This window comes from Rhincodon typus, chromosome 15 (assembly GCF_021869965.1).
Source record: "Rhincodon typus isolate 14 chromosome 15, sRhiTyp1.1, whole genome shotgun sequence".
NCBI lineage: Eukaryota > Metazoa > Chordata > Chondrichthyes > Orectolobiformes > Rhincodontidae > Rhincodon > Rhincodon typus.
This window is the reverse complement of record NC_063346.1, coordinates 34,769,523-34,786,451: the sequence shown is the minus strand read 5'-3', so window position 1 is coordinate 34,786,451 and position 16,929 is coordinate 34,769,523. Positions and strand designations below refer to the sequence as shown.

Below are 16,929 nucleotides of genomic sequence, written 5' to 3'. Positions count from 1 at the left end.
GTCTCGCTTCCTGGAATGCTGTCTTCTTTCTTAGAAGATGTTACTGATTTACTCAGGATGTAAAAGAAAAAGTTGAGACTGAAAATATGATAGACTGGCAAAATTGGCTTCACACTATCCAAAAATATTTGCAAGTGCTGCTTTCACCTCCTGCTAAATCATATGGATTTTCAAAACCGTTTCATCAGCATTAATAGCAGCCTAGATAGAAAATGTCTTGTTTGAAGTACATTTCTCATCCATCAAACTTCACAACCACTCCTAAACAGAGATAACAAGTTGTAGAGCTGGATGAACACAGCGGGCCAAACAGCATCATAGGAGCAGGAAAGCTGACGTTTCGGGCCTAGACACTTCTTCAGAAATGGGGGAAGGGAAGGGGGTTCTGAGATAAATAGGGAGAGAGGGGGAGGCGGATAGAGATGGATAAAGGAGAAGATAGGTGGAGAGGAGACAGACAGGTCAAAGAGGCGGGGATGGAGCCAGTAAAGGTGAGTGTAGGTGGGGAGGTAGGGAGGAGATAGGTCAGTCCGGGGAGGATGGACAGGTCAAGGGGGCGGGATGAGGTTAGTAGGTAGGAAATGGGGGTGGGGCTTGAGGTGGGAGGAGGGGATAGGTGGGAGGTAGGACAGGTTAGGGAGGCGGGGACGAGCTGGGCTGGTTTTGGGATGCAGTAGGGGGAGGGGAGATTTTGAAGCTTGTGAAATCCACATTGATACCATTGGGCTGCAGGGTTCCCAAGCCGAATGTGAGTTGCTGTTCCTGCATCCTTCGGGTGGCATCGTTGTGGCACTGCAGGAGGCCCAGGTAGGACATGTCGTCTGAGGAATGGGAGGAGGAGTTGAAATGGTTCGCGACTGGGAGGTGCAGTTGTTTAGTGCGAACCGAGTGTAGGTGTTCTGCAAAGCGGTCCCCAAGCCTCAGCTTGGTTTCCCCGATGTAGAGGACGCCACAACGGGAACAGCGGATGCAGTATACCACATTAGCAGATGTGCAGGTGAACATCTGCTTGATGTGGAAAGTCTTCTTGGGGCCTGATATGGGGGTGAGGGCGGAGGTGTAGGGGCAGGTGTAGCACTTCCTGCGGTTGCAGGGAAAAGTGACAGGTGTGGTGGGGCTGGAGGGGAGTGTGGAGCGGACAAGGGAGTCATGGAGAGAGTGATCCCTCCGGAAAGCAGATAAGGGTGGGGAGGGAAAAATGTCTTTGGTGGTGGGGTCGGATTGCAGATGGCGGAAGTGTCGGAGGATGATGCGTTGGATCCGGAGGTTGGTGGGGTGGTACGTGAGGACGAGGGGTATTCTTTTTTGGTTCTTATTGCGGGGAGGGGGTGTGAGGGATGAGTTGTGCGAAATGCGGGAGACACGGTCGAGGGTGTTCTCGACCACTGAGTGGGGGGGGGTTGCGGTCCTTGAAAAACGAGGACATCTGAGATGTACGGGAGTGGAATGCCTCATCCTGGGAGCAGATGTGGCGGAGGCGAAGGAATTGGGAATAGTGGATGGCATTTTTGCAGGAAGGTGGGTGGGAAGAGGTGTATTCTGGGTAGTTTGCGTTTTACTGTCTTAGACACCTTGAACAAGCTGATTATTTCAGACTTTTCTGCAAAAATAATACACGTTCACAGTGAATTGCATAAAATTGCAAACTTTTATTTTTGTTTCTATATAATTCAAATGCATTATATTTTAATCCTGTAACCTTTTACTTCTGGGACATGAATTTAAATCCAGTCCAGATTAATGAAAAGAGGCTTTTTCATTTTGCTCAGGTCATATGTGAAATGGTTTAAGAATTCTAAAACTAGGTCCTAGTCAGCATTGACCCATGACACAAAAAAAGCTATCTCATATTCAGCAAATTTCACAATGTTACTAATAAAGAGCGCAGGATGTTTTATGTGTAAATGGAGAAAATGTCATGCTTTTCCAGTAAGTAGCTGCAGAATAGAGGGAGCTAACACCTGACTGCTTGAAGCTGACATTGTTGTTCAAATGGTAGAGATACTAATAAAATGCACAAATACAATTTGTGATTTACTAAGGGTCACTTTAATTATTGGTAACAAAATAGAACAGGTAAAAGTATATTGACCTCTAATTAAACATCTTGCCTGATTATTTTTCCCTTTAATCTCAAAAGAATTAAAAGTTGTGCCTAATGTATGGCAGCTGGCCAGTCCAATATTGCTGCTTTTAGACAATGACCAAAAGTCAAATTACCTCCAATGTTTCTGCTCTTAATGATCAATTTACACTTCGTAATCTTTATGCAATTCTGTTTAAAACATTCTCTTTTTGCAGCAACACGCAAGCTTTCCTACTGGAAAATGTTCCATGCAATGATGCAAGCTGCAGGCCTGTGGGTCGAATGTTCAAGGTTCTTTGGGATCTGTCCGATTTAAATGAAATTAAAAATGCTGTTGTGGCAACCTTCTTTGACATTTATGAAGATGTAAGTTCAGAATTGTGTTGTTAATTATCTTTTTCACATTATTAATTTGAATTTCACAATCAATCTTTTACAACTGCTGGTCTTGGGAACTTTACTGATATATGGTTGTTATAAATACCTAGTATGATGATGATTCCTGCAGACAAGGCATTCCTCCAGATTCAGAATGAATTCCTGACCTGTACAGACTTTACAGACCTCACCTAGGGTGGTGAATTAACAATCTAGGGCTAGGAAGAGGAAAAATTAACGATAATTCTTGTCTGGTGACCCTTGCTAGACAATGCAGATATTTGGATCTGAATTATGACCACTGCTAGTTTTAGCATCAACATCCTTTGTCTGCTTTGAGGTTGTTTGCATGGTGTGATGTAATACTATTCTACAAGATGAAAATGATAGTGACATTTAAGAGGAGGTTGGAGGAGAAAACTGGGGAAATTCAATTTTTTGCCAATATTGTTGAATACAAAAACTGCTTTAAATTATACACTCTTCAGTGTATTTTTAGACTAGCCTGTCAAGACCAAATACCTAAAGTTAGAATAGTGGTCGCTGAATGGCATCAAAGGCATGCAAAAGTGTGGGGTAACTCATAATGAAGCCTGAGTGGCTGTAGTCCTAGCATGCCAGTAGCAGCAGAAGCTAGGACTAGGACTGCAAGCAGTCCTCAGATTCTCAGCCCTACGTTCCAGTACTAGGTAAGTAGAGATATTCTCACAGGACAATTATGGGATGAGACCCAACGAAGTGGGGAGAGAGGAATGAGGTTTTAATAGAGAGACTAAGGTTGAGAGGAGCATCCATAGATTATTAGACCATGTGGAGATGTTCCTAATGGAAGGGGTCTGTTGAAGGAAGCAGGGCTCCATTTCCTACTCGAGGTCCAAATAGCATGATTTGTCAGGCATCCCTTATCCCCTTTTTCTAAACTCCTGCACTAATATCCTCCTGCCAGCCTCAAAATTGAGGCCGTATTGAAAATGGCAATGAAATAGTCACAGATTGCCCATTGAGACAAGGACAGGAGGACTGGCCTTGCCCCTATCCATCTCCCATAAAATTGCAAATGGGGTGAATGTGCTGGCAGTAGGAAATCTATTCAGAAAATTTTACAGTCCACCCCCACCTGGAAACCTGCCAGTGGAGGACTGTAAAATTCTGTCCTTAATCTCAATTCATGTTTGTACTCTGATTTTAACAGGGTGTGCCTGTTGGCTGACCTCTGCTTGGTCTTTTGTAGAAAAGAAGTTAACTATTTTGAATTCCTGCCTATGTTATTCAATGTGTTACCTGGTATTGACTGTCGCACCATTGGCTTGGCTGTAATAATGTCAGTGGGTTAACCTGATTGCACGGTTTCCTATTCATTAAAGATTAATTATGTTAGTTAGCTAATATGGAAAAAGAAAAGGAGACAGTTAGGAGAAGAGATGTTTCAAAACTTAATTTATTCAACTACCTTTTTTTAAAATTTAAAAACATTCTTTAAGGAAAGGAATACCAGAGATATCTAGCATTTCAGGAGTACACATGACAGTTGCCCTTTCAGATATGAAGTTTTTCCTTTTTTATTACATCATTTTAAAAATGTCATGCTGCAAATCTTGAATATCTGTAAAGGATTAGTAACAGCAACAATAACTCTTATCTACATGAGTGAGAGCATTCCTCTGAAACTTGATGAATTCTTAGTACTTAGAAGAAGATGGTATCAATTTTTAAACAAAAAGGGATGACAGAATCCTTAAAATAAAGTAAAATATCATTAGAAGTGTGAGTATCTGTTTGCTGAGCAGATCTAAACAAGAGGACTTCTGCAGCTAAAGAGTCCTAATATTAGAACTGAACTAAGAATAGAAAAACCACAGCAATGGCAGTTAGATCACACTGTATAATTGAGATCAGCCATTAAAAAATGCATCTTTGTGCATGCAGTTTGTTTCTCTCAAGAGTTTTTGGCCTCATAGTCTTTCTAACCTGTATTCGTGATATGAGGACATCTTTAATTTTAACAATGCTTAACCAGATTGCCTTATGTATTGACTAAGAGCCAACTCAATTTATTACAATCAATACTGGTAGTTGAAGTTCTTGGACTAATGTATTTATGAAACAAACCTTTTAACTACTGGACTGCTTGCCAAACCTTTTATTCATATTAGACTGTTTCAACTATCTAACTATTGTCATTGACAACACAGTGTGGAACTGGAGGAATACAGGAGGCCAGGCAGCAGCAGAGGGGCAGGAAAGTTGACGTTTAGGTTCGGGACCCTTCTTCAGAAATGGGGAGTGGGAAAGGAGCTGGGAAATAAATAGAGAGAAGAGGGTAGGGCTGGGGAAGGTAGATTAGATGGTGATAGGTGAGTTCAGGTAGGGAGTGGTGAGGATTGGTCAGTGGGGTGGATAGGTGGGAGAGAAGATGGATAGGTTGTGTCAGGTCAAGGAAGCAGGGATGAGAGGGAAGGTTGGACATGGGATGAGGCCAGGGGTGGGGAGATTTTAAAACTGGTGAATTCCATGTTTAGGCCTTTGGGCTGTTGGCTCCCGAGGTGGAATATGAGATGCTGCTCCTCCAGTTTGCAAGTGGTGTCATAACGTGGCAAAATGTGTCTGAAAATCAGCATTGCTTCATTAATGAAACTTTGATTACTCAGTTTAGTAGTCAGACCCAAAGTAATAACTATCTGATTATTTCATTCTTCTTCATAAGTTTCTTGCTATGAAAAGTTTCAAAGTATGCTCATACTTTTTAAACATTTTAAGATGCTGCTTAAAACGTATCATTTTGGTCACTCCAGATAGCTGCCCTAATACCTGCTTACATGGTTTTGCCATTTTTTTATAACGTTGCTGTGAAGTACTTTGAACCATTTTATAATATGAAAAGCTGTATGTATACAAGCTGTTGTTGTAGAATAGCAGATTGCTACACCAAAATAAAAATTGCTTTTTGTTCATCATGTTGCAAGAAATATTTACTCATGCTTCTTGAAATATATTTAAATTTAATTATAATTATACTTTAAATTGTTGAGATTAGTGCAGCTTTGATCAACAAAGTTTTGAATTGTGACAATATGCCAGGGGTCTAGGACTTATGAGACAAAAGAAAGGTCTATCTAATTTGCCTATCATACCAATTGTCACGTGCCAATTCACATGCCACATTAATTGGCTCACTGACTAATCACCCCTACCCTTCTCTTTTTTTTAAACCTTCCCTATCAATTATTCTACAAAAGACACAGACATAAGGTGGAGAAAACCTCAGCGAAGAAGAGCTTTGGAAACCAAAGACCAAAGTCACCGGTTTTCATTCAAGCATACTTTGTTTGCCAGTTGCCATATGTCATGTTTCAAATTACACACAGAATATCCCAAAATGTTTGCTTAAAGGAATTACCTAATTTGCATTTGAGTAAAACAGCATTGTTTGTTTCCACCACCACCCTATGGAGTCTGCTGTACAGATTGACCACTTACTGACTGAATTAGTATTTCATAGATTAGTTTTGAACTTTTCAGAAAAATGCCTGAAGGGGACAAGATGAAATAGCTTATCAGGTCTGAATTTTTCTCATCACTTTAGAGTCCTAAAAACAGCAATCACATCATTTTTCAACCTCTGTTCTGGTGAGAACATCCCCAATTTACAGAAATGTGGATAATTCAATCCCTCCAACACCTTGCTCATTCTGGTTGCTGTCTTCTGTATCCTTTTTAATAATGCAATATATTTTTGTACGTTGACAATCAGAACTATGCACAGTACTCTAAGTATGGTCAAACCAATGATTTATAAAATGGAAAGATTGTCTCACAATTTTTCTTTCAAATTCTGTAAAACTAATTTCAGTATTAAAATCTTTGTTCCCATGAAAAGCACCTTATGTTTCCCTACATGGAATTTCATCTGTTCAGTGTGAGCCCAATTTCCAAGTATATTTTAAGCTTCTACTTAATTTCTGAACAAAAACAGAAGTTGCTGGAAAAGCTCAGCAGGTCTGGCCGCATCTGTGAAGAGAAATCAGAGTTAACATTTCGGGTCCAGTAACCTTTCCTCCGTTTTGAGGACAGGTCACCAGACCCAAAACACTACAGTGTGGAAACAGGCCCTTCGGTCCAACAAGTCCACACCAGCCCTCGGAGCATCCCACCCTATAACCCACTCACACCTGAACACTACAGGCAATTTAGAATGGCCAATCCACCTAGCCTGCACATCTTTAGATTGTAGGAGGAAACCGGAGCACCCAGAGGAAACCCACGTAGACACAGGGAGAATGTGCAAACTCCACAGAGACAGTCGCCCGAGGCTGGAATCGAACCCGGGTCCCTGGCGCTGTGAGGCCACAGTGCTAACCACTGAGCCAACTCTGATTTCTCTTCACAGATGCTGCCAGACCTGCTGAGCTTTTCCAGCAACTTCTGTTTTTGTTTCAATTTACAGCATTCACAGTTCTTTTGGTTTTTATTTTCTACTTAATTATCATGCTCAGCTTTGAAGTTCAATAGTTCCAAGGATGAGGAACTTCATGGACTACTATATACACTGGAGAAGCTGGGGCTATTCATGTAGAAAAGATGATTGAGAGGAAGTGTCTTCTCAAAAGTCATGAGGGGTTTTGATAGAGTACAGAGATACAAACGTTTCCCATTAATGGAAGGCTCAATAATCAGAGGTCGCTGATTAGGGTAATTTACAAAAGAGGCATAGAAGGTATGAGGAATACTTTTATTCGTTATAAAAGTTTTATACTTTTTTAACATGGTTAGGCTTTGGAATGCTGTGCCTGTGAACTTAGTGGAGGCAGATTCAACTGGAGTCTTCAGAACAGACTTGGGTGATCATTTGAATTGAAAAAAAAACTTGCATTTCAGCATAGAAGGGTAAGGGAAGGGGGACTTGTCAAATTACTGTTCCAGAAAGCTGGCATGGACATGATAGGCTGAGTAGCCTCTTCCTGTACATTGTCTATGATTCTGTGGACATATCAGCTTCTTTGCTGAACAGGATTTTCAAATGCAGATTTTTTTAACGTATGTATTAAAAAGTACTATATCATGAAAGTTTTCATGAAAGTTTATGCGATTATCCACAATAATATTATACATTTTCTCATGTGTTAAATGTTTGTTATGACAGGGTATCTTGGACTTGCTTGTATTAAACAAAAATAAGGAAAAACCAGAGTTCACCATCCATGCTTTGCGAAATAACTTTGATGCTGATGCTTATTTTGTGAAAGTCATTGGTGAGTAGACCGTCACATACTTTTTTTATATATTAAAATCAAATAATCCTTCATAGACCATTAGAAGATTATTTTAGTAATATTGTTCAAAAACATTAGAAAACTGATGTTAGTTTCAGTAACTAGAGCAGTACTGATTGACCAGCATTTATGGAAAGTTTAAACAAGTTATCTTCAAACCCAGTATTGCTTGTTGCTTGAATTTATTTTCCACTGTTGTAATGTTCTCAGTTGTCTGGTTTTGCTGGGAAATTTTATGAAATAGTTTGTTCTTCTTGCAGATAAGCTAAAAGTGTTGACATCCAATTTTCCCCCTAATCCCAATCAAGACACGTTTTCTATCCAGCTTTTATATAGTGTGCCAGGATGCTGATTAATAATCAGCCTATTAATGTCCTCATCTCCATGAAAACATTCTCCTTACCTAAGCCATTCCTCCAGTACTGTCTTCATCTCCATTCCTTTCAATGCAAGAGATAAAGACTCAATACCTGGTTTAACCATTCATGGATCTCATTTTCTGAAGTGCATAACAGCAGGATTGTGAAAGCTTGTGAAAGCTCCAGGATCATCCTGAAGTGAAAAAACAATGCCTGGCTGTCTTTTTGAACTGCAAAACATCATCTTAAATCCCTCTCCCTTGTCTGCAACACCGTCTTTTTTTAAGACACTTTGCCAACTGAGATGTTTTGTAATCAACCAGTTCAGAGATATTATGACATACCTCTCAAGCAGGTGGGACCTGAACCCGGCAGAGATAGGGATGCTACCACTGCACCTCAAGAGCCCTTCAGAAATGTTTGTTTTGAATGTTGGCAAACATTTGCTTTTAATTATGCACATTATCTAAACATTTAGCATTTCATTTTTAAGTGTGCTATTGCAACTGATTTGACGCAGCGTTATTCTGCCTCCAGCAGTGGTCTAAACACAAAACACATTTTAAAATTTTTACATCAACCTGTTCAGGGACGTTTTGACACATTTCTTTAGCAAATGGAACTTGAACCTGAGCCTCCTGACTCAGCGGTAGGGACACTGCCACTGCACCACAAAAGCCCCCTTTAGCAACGCTTTTTTTAATCTGGAAGTGCTATTACGTACAACTGAACAACCTTTCCCACTACAAATCACTGTAGCAATTTCCACATGTTAACCACCACCACTAAATCAAAAATTTTTATTCTTAATTATATCCAGAAGTGCTGTTACACACAGCTGGATGGTTTTATCTTCCCAATACCAAATCACCTGTCATATTTTTTCATCTATTAACTACCACCAGTAAGTCATCTATTTTTTCAATTTGATTAATTTGAAGACCATCAAAAGTGGTGGGGCTAAATCAAATTCTTATAAATATTAATCGATGCACCATTGATAGCATCCTATCTGGATGCATCACAGCATTGTATGACAATTGCTCTTCCCAAGACCAAAAGAAACTACACAGAGTTGTGAACACAGCCCAATTCATCACACAGACCAGCCTCCCATTTGTTGACTTCATCTATACTTCCCGCTGCATCGGGAAAGCAACCAACATAATCAAAGACACCTCCCGCCCTGGTTATTCTCTCTTCCACCTCCTTCTGTTGGGCAAAAAATATAAAAGTTTGTATACATATATAAACAGATTCAAGAACAGCTTCTTCCCTGCTCTTATCAGACTTTTGAATGGACCTGTTTAATGTTAATGTTGAAGTAAATGCTGTGCAGCAACAGCCCATACAAGAAGCCTTTCCATGCCAGATGGAAGGCCACATAGGGCATCCCCACAAGGCAACTCAGGTTGTGGGGCATGGGCTCCTGAGGGAGGTTCGAGAAGCTACGGCGAATTTTGAGAGATGCGACTTTTGTTTTTATCCAGAAGTACTTACGCAACCGAATACCACTTCAAGGATATGATATTTCCACTAGAAGGGTTTTCTTTTTCATCTCTGACATCCTAAATTATTTTTATACTAAAAGAAGTAAGAGAAATGGGTTAATTAGGAGGTAGCTGGAAATGGCTCAAACAGAGACCTGGGGAAAATAAACAAGCTTCTGTATGATGGATTAGAATGGATAGAATAAATAAAACAAGGGGGATAAGAAAGATGCCAGTAAGAAAATGCACTTATTCAAGTTACTGTGCTTGAAAGACAGCATCATCATGTGTTTCTTTTGGGAGGGGAATGAAATGCTTTGATTTATAATCTCATGGTTGCTTTGGTTCACACCATGCCCCACAGTATTGCCTTAAGTGTAACTTTTAGAAGAAAAAGGTGTTAAAATTCAAATAACAAATCTTTTAGCAAAGCTGGAAATGGGGAGATGAGTAAATTCCTTCATAGCACTGACTTTTGAATGGCTGTTTTATTCAGTTTAGTGAAAAGCATTATAATTTCCCTCTTTTTAGTTCTGTAGCGAAATTTATACCCTTCACATTTGCCCTTTTCCTTGATAGATTCTGACAGACCTGCTATCAATTTTGCAGGTTTTTGAGTTTACTTGCAATTGCTGGTGCTTATGATGGGGATTTTATTCTTGTATCTAAATCGTTTTTAATGTTTTGCCTTTCAAGAATGCTGTTAATAGGTTTGTAGTAGAGTCACACAAAGTTTTAGCTTGAGACTGGTGGAACAAGGCCAAATACTTAAATCCAGGAATTTAGTAAGTGAAGGAAATCAGTGAACTGAGGGAGGAAGTACTGTTCTTGTGTTTTACAAAAACGGGACCGATCTAAAAGAGAAAACTGGAGACAGCGAGACCTGAGGGCACAAGTCCATAGGCATTAAGTAAGTGTGCAGATTATGTAATGGAATAAAGTTCGTTCTTGTCTCTAAACTGGAGTAGTAGTTTAAATTGGTACTGAAGAGATACATGTATTTAATTTATAGCATAACAAATTAAATGCCATAATGCAATTGCGGTAATCAATGAATGATATTCTAAACTTGAAATCTAATTAGTTAAATACAAACAAAATCCAGATGGCTAAGCAGGTGATGTATTGCAGCTGTAGTATGTGGGTACTGGTGGATACCTATGTGATCCAGACCAACCAAATCTTCATTAATACTCTGCAACTCAAAAGAATTGCAGCTCTAAGTTGAGGAGCTGGAGTTCGAGCTTCAGACATTGTGATGCGTGTGGGAGTTACCTGGTGATCTTGTTCCAGGAGGCAGTAACACCCCTTAGGTTAGATACTTTTGATTTTGTTTGTGGTCAAGGACAGGGCACAGAGGAAGAGTGGAGGGGGTGAGTGAAAGAGAAGCAACTATCGGGATCCAACAGGTAGCAATGGAAGAAACTCTACCATTATGATTTTCCTACATGTTCAAGGTTCTTGCAGCCAGTTTGAATGAAAGCAAAAACAGGGAGGATAGGCAGGTCGATTCACGGCAGCATGGTACAGGGAACCATTCAAATGGAGGGAGCAAAAGATCAGCATTGCTGTAGTCGGGAACAGTGGAATTCGGGAGATAGACTTATTGTCCGCAGTTGAGAACATCAGTCTTGAAGGTTGTTTTGCCTGCCCTTGCCAGAGGTAAGAACAACATATCAGGGTTGGAGAGGAACTTTGAGTGGGAGGAGAAATGTACAGTTTCTATTGTCCACATGGGTATCAATGACGTCAAACTGAGTAAGAAAGAGTTCTGCTGAGAGAGTATGAGCAGCTAGGAATTAAGTTAAAATGCATAATCACAAGGCTATTACATCACAAGTGGTTTGGATTAGGGTAAATAAGGTCAGAGAGATAGAACCTAGAACATAGAACAGTACAGCACAGTACAGGCCCTTCGGCCCATGATGTTGTGCCGAACTTTTACCCTAATCCTAAGGTCTATCTAACCTCCAACCCTTCCTTATACTATCATCCATATGCCTATCTAATAGCCGCTTAAATGCCCCTAATGAGGCCGACTTCACTACCCTCTCCGGCAATGCATTCCACGCCCCACCACTCTCTGAGTAAAGAACCTACCTCTGACGTCTCCCCTATATCTACCTCCACTCACTTTAAAACTATGCCCCCTCGTAATAGCTACCTCCACCCTAGAAAAAAGTCTCTGGCTGTCTACTCTATCTATACCTCTGATCATTTTGTACACCTCTATCAAGTCACCTCTCATCCTTCGTCATTCTAAAGAGAAAAGCCCTAGCTCTCTCAACCTTTCCTCATAAAACCTTCCCTCCATCCTGGTAAACATCCTGGTAAATCTCCTCTGCACCTTTTCCAACACTTCCACATCTTTCCTGTAATGAGGTGACCAGATGAATGCATGGCTCAAAGGTCAATGTAGAGAAATGGGCTATACCATTGGAACAGCCTTCACCTGGACAACCTGACAACTGAGGCTTGTAGTAGTGAGGACTTCACACAAAATAGGTTGGTGTGGGGGTAGAGGGGAAGGGGAGGGTTCCTATACGGGACATTTTGGAAAGTTAAAGCAAAAAGAAAAGACAATAGTAAAATGATCAAAATATAACCACAAACAAATGGTTATACTGGCAAATTAAGTCAGTGTAGGGAAAAATGATAAAAAGGTTAGAATTAGATGCTCTTTATGGGAATGAATGCCGCATGCATAGGAAGATGAATGAACTGAAATTGTGAATAAAAATAAGTGAGTATGACGTGATAGGCATTCAGATATATGGTTGCAAAGTTTTTGAGGCTGTTCAAGGATATTTGTTATTTTTGAAAGTCAGGAGGAAAACCAATTATGATAAGTAAGTAAGTACATTAACAAGAAACAATCTCAGATCGGATAATGTAGAATCATATGGGCGGAGGTAAGAAATAACAAGGGGAATATGACAAAAGTGGGACTAGTCTATAGATCTCCTAACAGCAGCTATACTGTTGGACATCAGATAAATAGGGATATAATGAGGATGTGTAAATAAGGCAGTACATTAATCATAGGTGACTTTAATCTTCATGTTGGTTGGGAAAGTCAAATTGGTAGAGGTACCCATAAGAAAGAACTCGTATAGTGAATTTGAGACAGTATCCTTGAATAATATGTTGTGGATCCAACCAGGGATTAGGCTGTTTTGGATCTAACGTGTAATGAAAAGGTTTAAAAAATGACCTGAGTAAAAGATTCCCTAGAAATTTACGGAAGAATTTAGCATTTGCTTTGAAAATGGGAAACTTCAATTGGAACAACTGTGCTGAACTTAAATAAGGATATTACAAAGGAATGAGGGCAGAGTTAGCTGAAATAGATTGGGAAAGGAGTTGGGGAGAAAAGGTCATTGAGGAACAATGGCAGACATTTAAGAAACTAGTTCATCAGTCAACAAAAATAAAACCCAGTGACAAAGAAGGATTCTAGGAAGTGGATGTGGTAACCATGATTAACCAGTGAAGTAAAGGATAGCATCGATTTACTTTTTTTTTTCCTTTCAATGTTGCAAAGATTAGGGGTAAGCCAGAGGATCGGGGAAGTTTAAAAGAAAAACTGCAAAAGGTGACCAAAAAAATTAACAAAAGGGGAGAAAATAAACTTGGAGTGTAAATTTGCAAATAAAATCAAGATGGACAGCAAAAGCTCATTTAAGTATGTAAAAAGGAAGAGAGAGGCCAAAGTGAACATAGGCAGCTTAGAGAATGAGGCTGGGAAATAATAATTGGGAGCCAGTAAGAAATGGGATATAAAGGTGAATATGTAGATGTAATATGTTTGGATTTCCTAAAGGCATTTGATTTAACTACTTAATAAAATAAGAAGCCCATGGTGTTGGGATAAACTGGTGTCACAACCATTTACAATGTATCAATTATTCAGATGAGGTAAGTAAATGTACCACAGCCAACTTTGTGGGTCACACAAAAATGGATGGGAAAGCAAATAGGATGACAGCGTCTACAGAGGGTTAGAGAAAAGTTGAGTGAGTGGGAAGCAAAATTAGCAGATGGGATTTTAACATGGGAAAATGTGAGGCTATTCACTTTGGCAAGAAGAGGAGAGGAACTGAATGCTATTTACAAACTGCAGAAAGCTGCAGTACAGTGTATTTGTGAGTCTTTTCTCATGATTCACAAAAAAACCAGCATCCAAGCTCAGCAGTTAATAGGGAAGAAAAATGGAATGTTGATCTTTATTTCAAATAGAACATAACAATGGAATATAACAATCAAAATCTTGCTAGAACTATACCAGGCACTAGTTAGACCTCACCTAGAATATTGCGAACAGTTTTGGTCCCCTTATCCAAGAAAAGATATTGTAAAGATTGCAACTTTTTTTTCTGTATTTTGATTGTGGACTGAATTGGAAAAAGGACTATGTTAAAACTAAAAATGGTGAAAGGAATTGCTGCTTTGTTAAAAAGCATTTTACTGTGACTCGTTGTAAGTTGTGTGTACATTTGCTGCTTTATTTGAGCAGTGGATGAGCCTGTTGATAGACAGCTGACACCAGGGGGTGGGTACAAAATGAGATTCGGCCAGCAACAGGTGGTTGATTGGAAGTGGAGTTATGACTAGTTGTGACCGACAAAGGCCATCACCTGACAACAGCTATCTGATTGATTCCTGGGTAGCTGAATGACTTGTTGGCAAGCACAGTATTGGCAGAAGCCTTCAGACTGCTGCAAGGGATAGATGGTGTGTCTGTGTCTTTCTCCATTAAAATACTTAACGCCTGGTAAAAGCCAGTTTATTTTTCCTCACCAGTTGCTGTAAGCTGTGGCATTTAATGAGTAGCTGAGACGTTGCAGTTAATATATCAATTGCCTATGCATTCTGTTAAGTACAGAAACCTCCTCGGTGTATTCCAATAGCCTGGGTCGAGCTGACAGGCAAACTAGGGACTTTGCATACTTCGATTTTTAAAAAAAATTAACTTTTGTGATAACCCTGGGAATAGAGGGTCTTCATTTCTAGCATGCTGCCCCAATGAGGTATGACAGATTTTTATTTATTCTCTTGAGGGATGTAAGCATTGCTGGCTGGCCAGCATTTATTGCCTGTCCCTTGAGAAAGTGGTGGTAAGATGCGTTCCTGAACTGCTACCATCCACATGCTATAAGTAGATTCACAGTGCCGTTAAGAAGGAGATTCCAGGATTTTGATCCAGCGACGGTGAAGGAATGGCAATATGTTTCCAAGTTAGAATGTGTCCTTGGGATGCTCAATACTTCCTCCAAGTGTTGTTCAAAATGAAGGAATGGATTCATCAGCTGAAGGTGGACAGTACGTGGTGATCAGCAGGAAGTTTCCTTGTCCATGTTTAGCATGATGTAATGAGACTTAATCGGGTCTAGAGTTAATGTTGAGAACTCCCAGAGCAACTTCCTCCCAACTTGGTACCACTGTGCTGCCACTTCTGCTAGGTCTGACCTGCCGGTAGAACAGGACATATCCAGGGATAGTGGTGATGGTATCTGGGACATTGTCTGTAAAGTATGAGTTTGTCAAGTAGCCCCCAGATGTTAGCAAGAACGACTTTACAGGGTCAACAGGGCTGTTTTTACCATTGTCGTTACTGGTGCCCGGATATATGCAATATACTGGCACTGGTGGCAGTCCAGCAAAGGTTCACTGGATTGATCCTGAACATTGAGGGATTTTTTTATGAGGAGAGGTTGAGTGGGTTGAGCCTGTACTCATTTTTAGAAGATTAAGAGATAACCTTTTTGAAACATACAAGATTCACAGAGAACTTGACAGGGTAAATGCAGGGAAGTTGTTTCTTCTGTGGGAAGATCTAGGACCAGAGGGCATAATGTCAGAGTAGGAGGTCACCCAGTTAAGACAAAGCTGAGAAGGAATTTCTTCTGTCAGTGAGTAGTAAGTCTGTGGATTTCTTTATCATAAAGGCTCAGTTGCTAAGTATATTCAAGGCTAAGATAGATTTTCAATCATTAAGGAATCAAAGGTTATGGTGAAAAGGCAGGAATGTGGACTTGAGGATTTTCAGATCAGCAGTAATCTCACTCGATGACATGGACTGAATGGCCTACTTCTGCACCTACATCTTATGGAAAGGAGATGGAGCAACTCTGCCAGCAGAATTTTTTTTTTCTTTACTCCTTCACAGGATGAGGACGTCATTGGCCAGGCAGCATTTATTGCCCATCCCTAATTGCCCAGAGGGCAGTTAAGAGTCAACCACATTGTTGTAGGTCTGGAGTCACATGTAGGCCAGACCAGGTAAGGATGGCAGTTTCCTTCCCGAAAGGGCATTAGTGAACCAGATGGGTTTTTTCCAACAATCAGCAATGGATTCACAGTCATCATTAGATTGTTAATTCCAGATATTTATTGAAATCAACTTCTACCATCTGCCGTGGCGGGATTCGAACCCCGGTCCCCAGAACATTATCTGGTCTTTGGATTAACAGTCCAGCGATAATACCACTAGGCCATCGCCTCCCCTCAGTGTCAAAATAACAGTAGTGTAGTGAGAAATTATCTTGGGTAGGAGAATCAAAATGTAGAGTTACTTGGGTGACGTTAAGAAACGTCAAAGGAAAGTGGTCATTTCTGGGAATGGTTCTTAGGCCATTTGACAACAGTTAACTACAGGACCAAACAAAATACAATGAATAATGGGGATTGCTAATGAAAGCATTACAATGATCATACAAGATTTTAATCATATGTATAAATTAGACAGATCATTTTGGAAAGACTAGTCTGTAAGATTAGCTCATATATTGTATTTGGGGCAGTTTTTCAGAACAATACATTCTAGAGGCAACCAAGAAGTGGAGAAGTGTACTGAGACAGGATTAACAAATTACCTCATAGTGAAGGATCCTCAATATAAGACCTATTACATGAAGGTAGAATTTCCCATTCAGTTTGAAGCTGAGAAATTTGGGTTAGAAACTATTGTTTTAAATTTTAATAAAGGCATTTACAACGGACTAGAAAAATAAGCTTAAAGGTAAGGTTGTGAAGAAGCAGTGGCAAATATTTAAGAAGACATCTAATAACTCTTCAGAAATTATTTATTCCATAGAGAAAGAAAGTTCTACAAGAAGGATGTGCTATCTTTGGCTGGCCAAGGAAGTTCAGAACAGTATCAAATTGAAAGAAAGGATGCACAATGCTTCAAAACATGGGGAAAACTTTACAAACCAGCAAAGGATGACTAAAGTGATAATGGAGGATGAATTTGAGATGGAGGGAAAATTAGCAAGAAATGTAAAAAACTAAAGGACGATGTGCGAGAAATTTAGGAAGGAGCATGTGCGAGAAATTTAGGAAGG

General features: G+C 39.9%; 1 protein-coding gene across 1 annotated transcript in view; it reads left to right on the top strand.

Annotated features, from left to right (window-relative positions):
- The window catches only part of itfg1 (integrin alpha FG-GAP repeat containing 1), a 170,018-nt gene that overhangs the window by 76,456 nt on the left and 76,633 nt on the right, over positions 1-16,929 (top strand). Inside the window, exons 2-3 of the mRNA XM_048605953.1 lie at positions 2,302-2,452; positions 7,605-7,713. Coding sequence (XP_048461910.1) covers positions 2,302-2,452; positions 7,605-7,713 — 260 coding nt within the window. The remainder of the gene's footprint in view (positions 1-2,301; positions 2,453-7,604; positions 7,714-16,929) is intronic.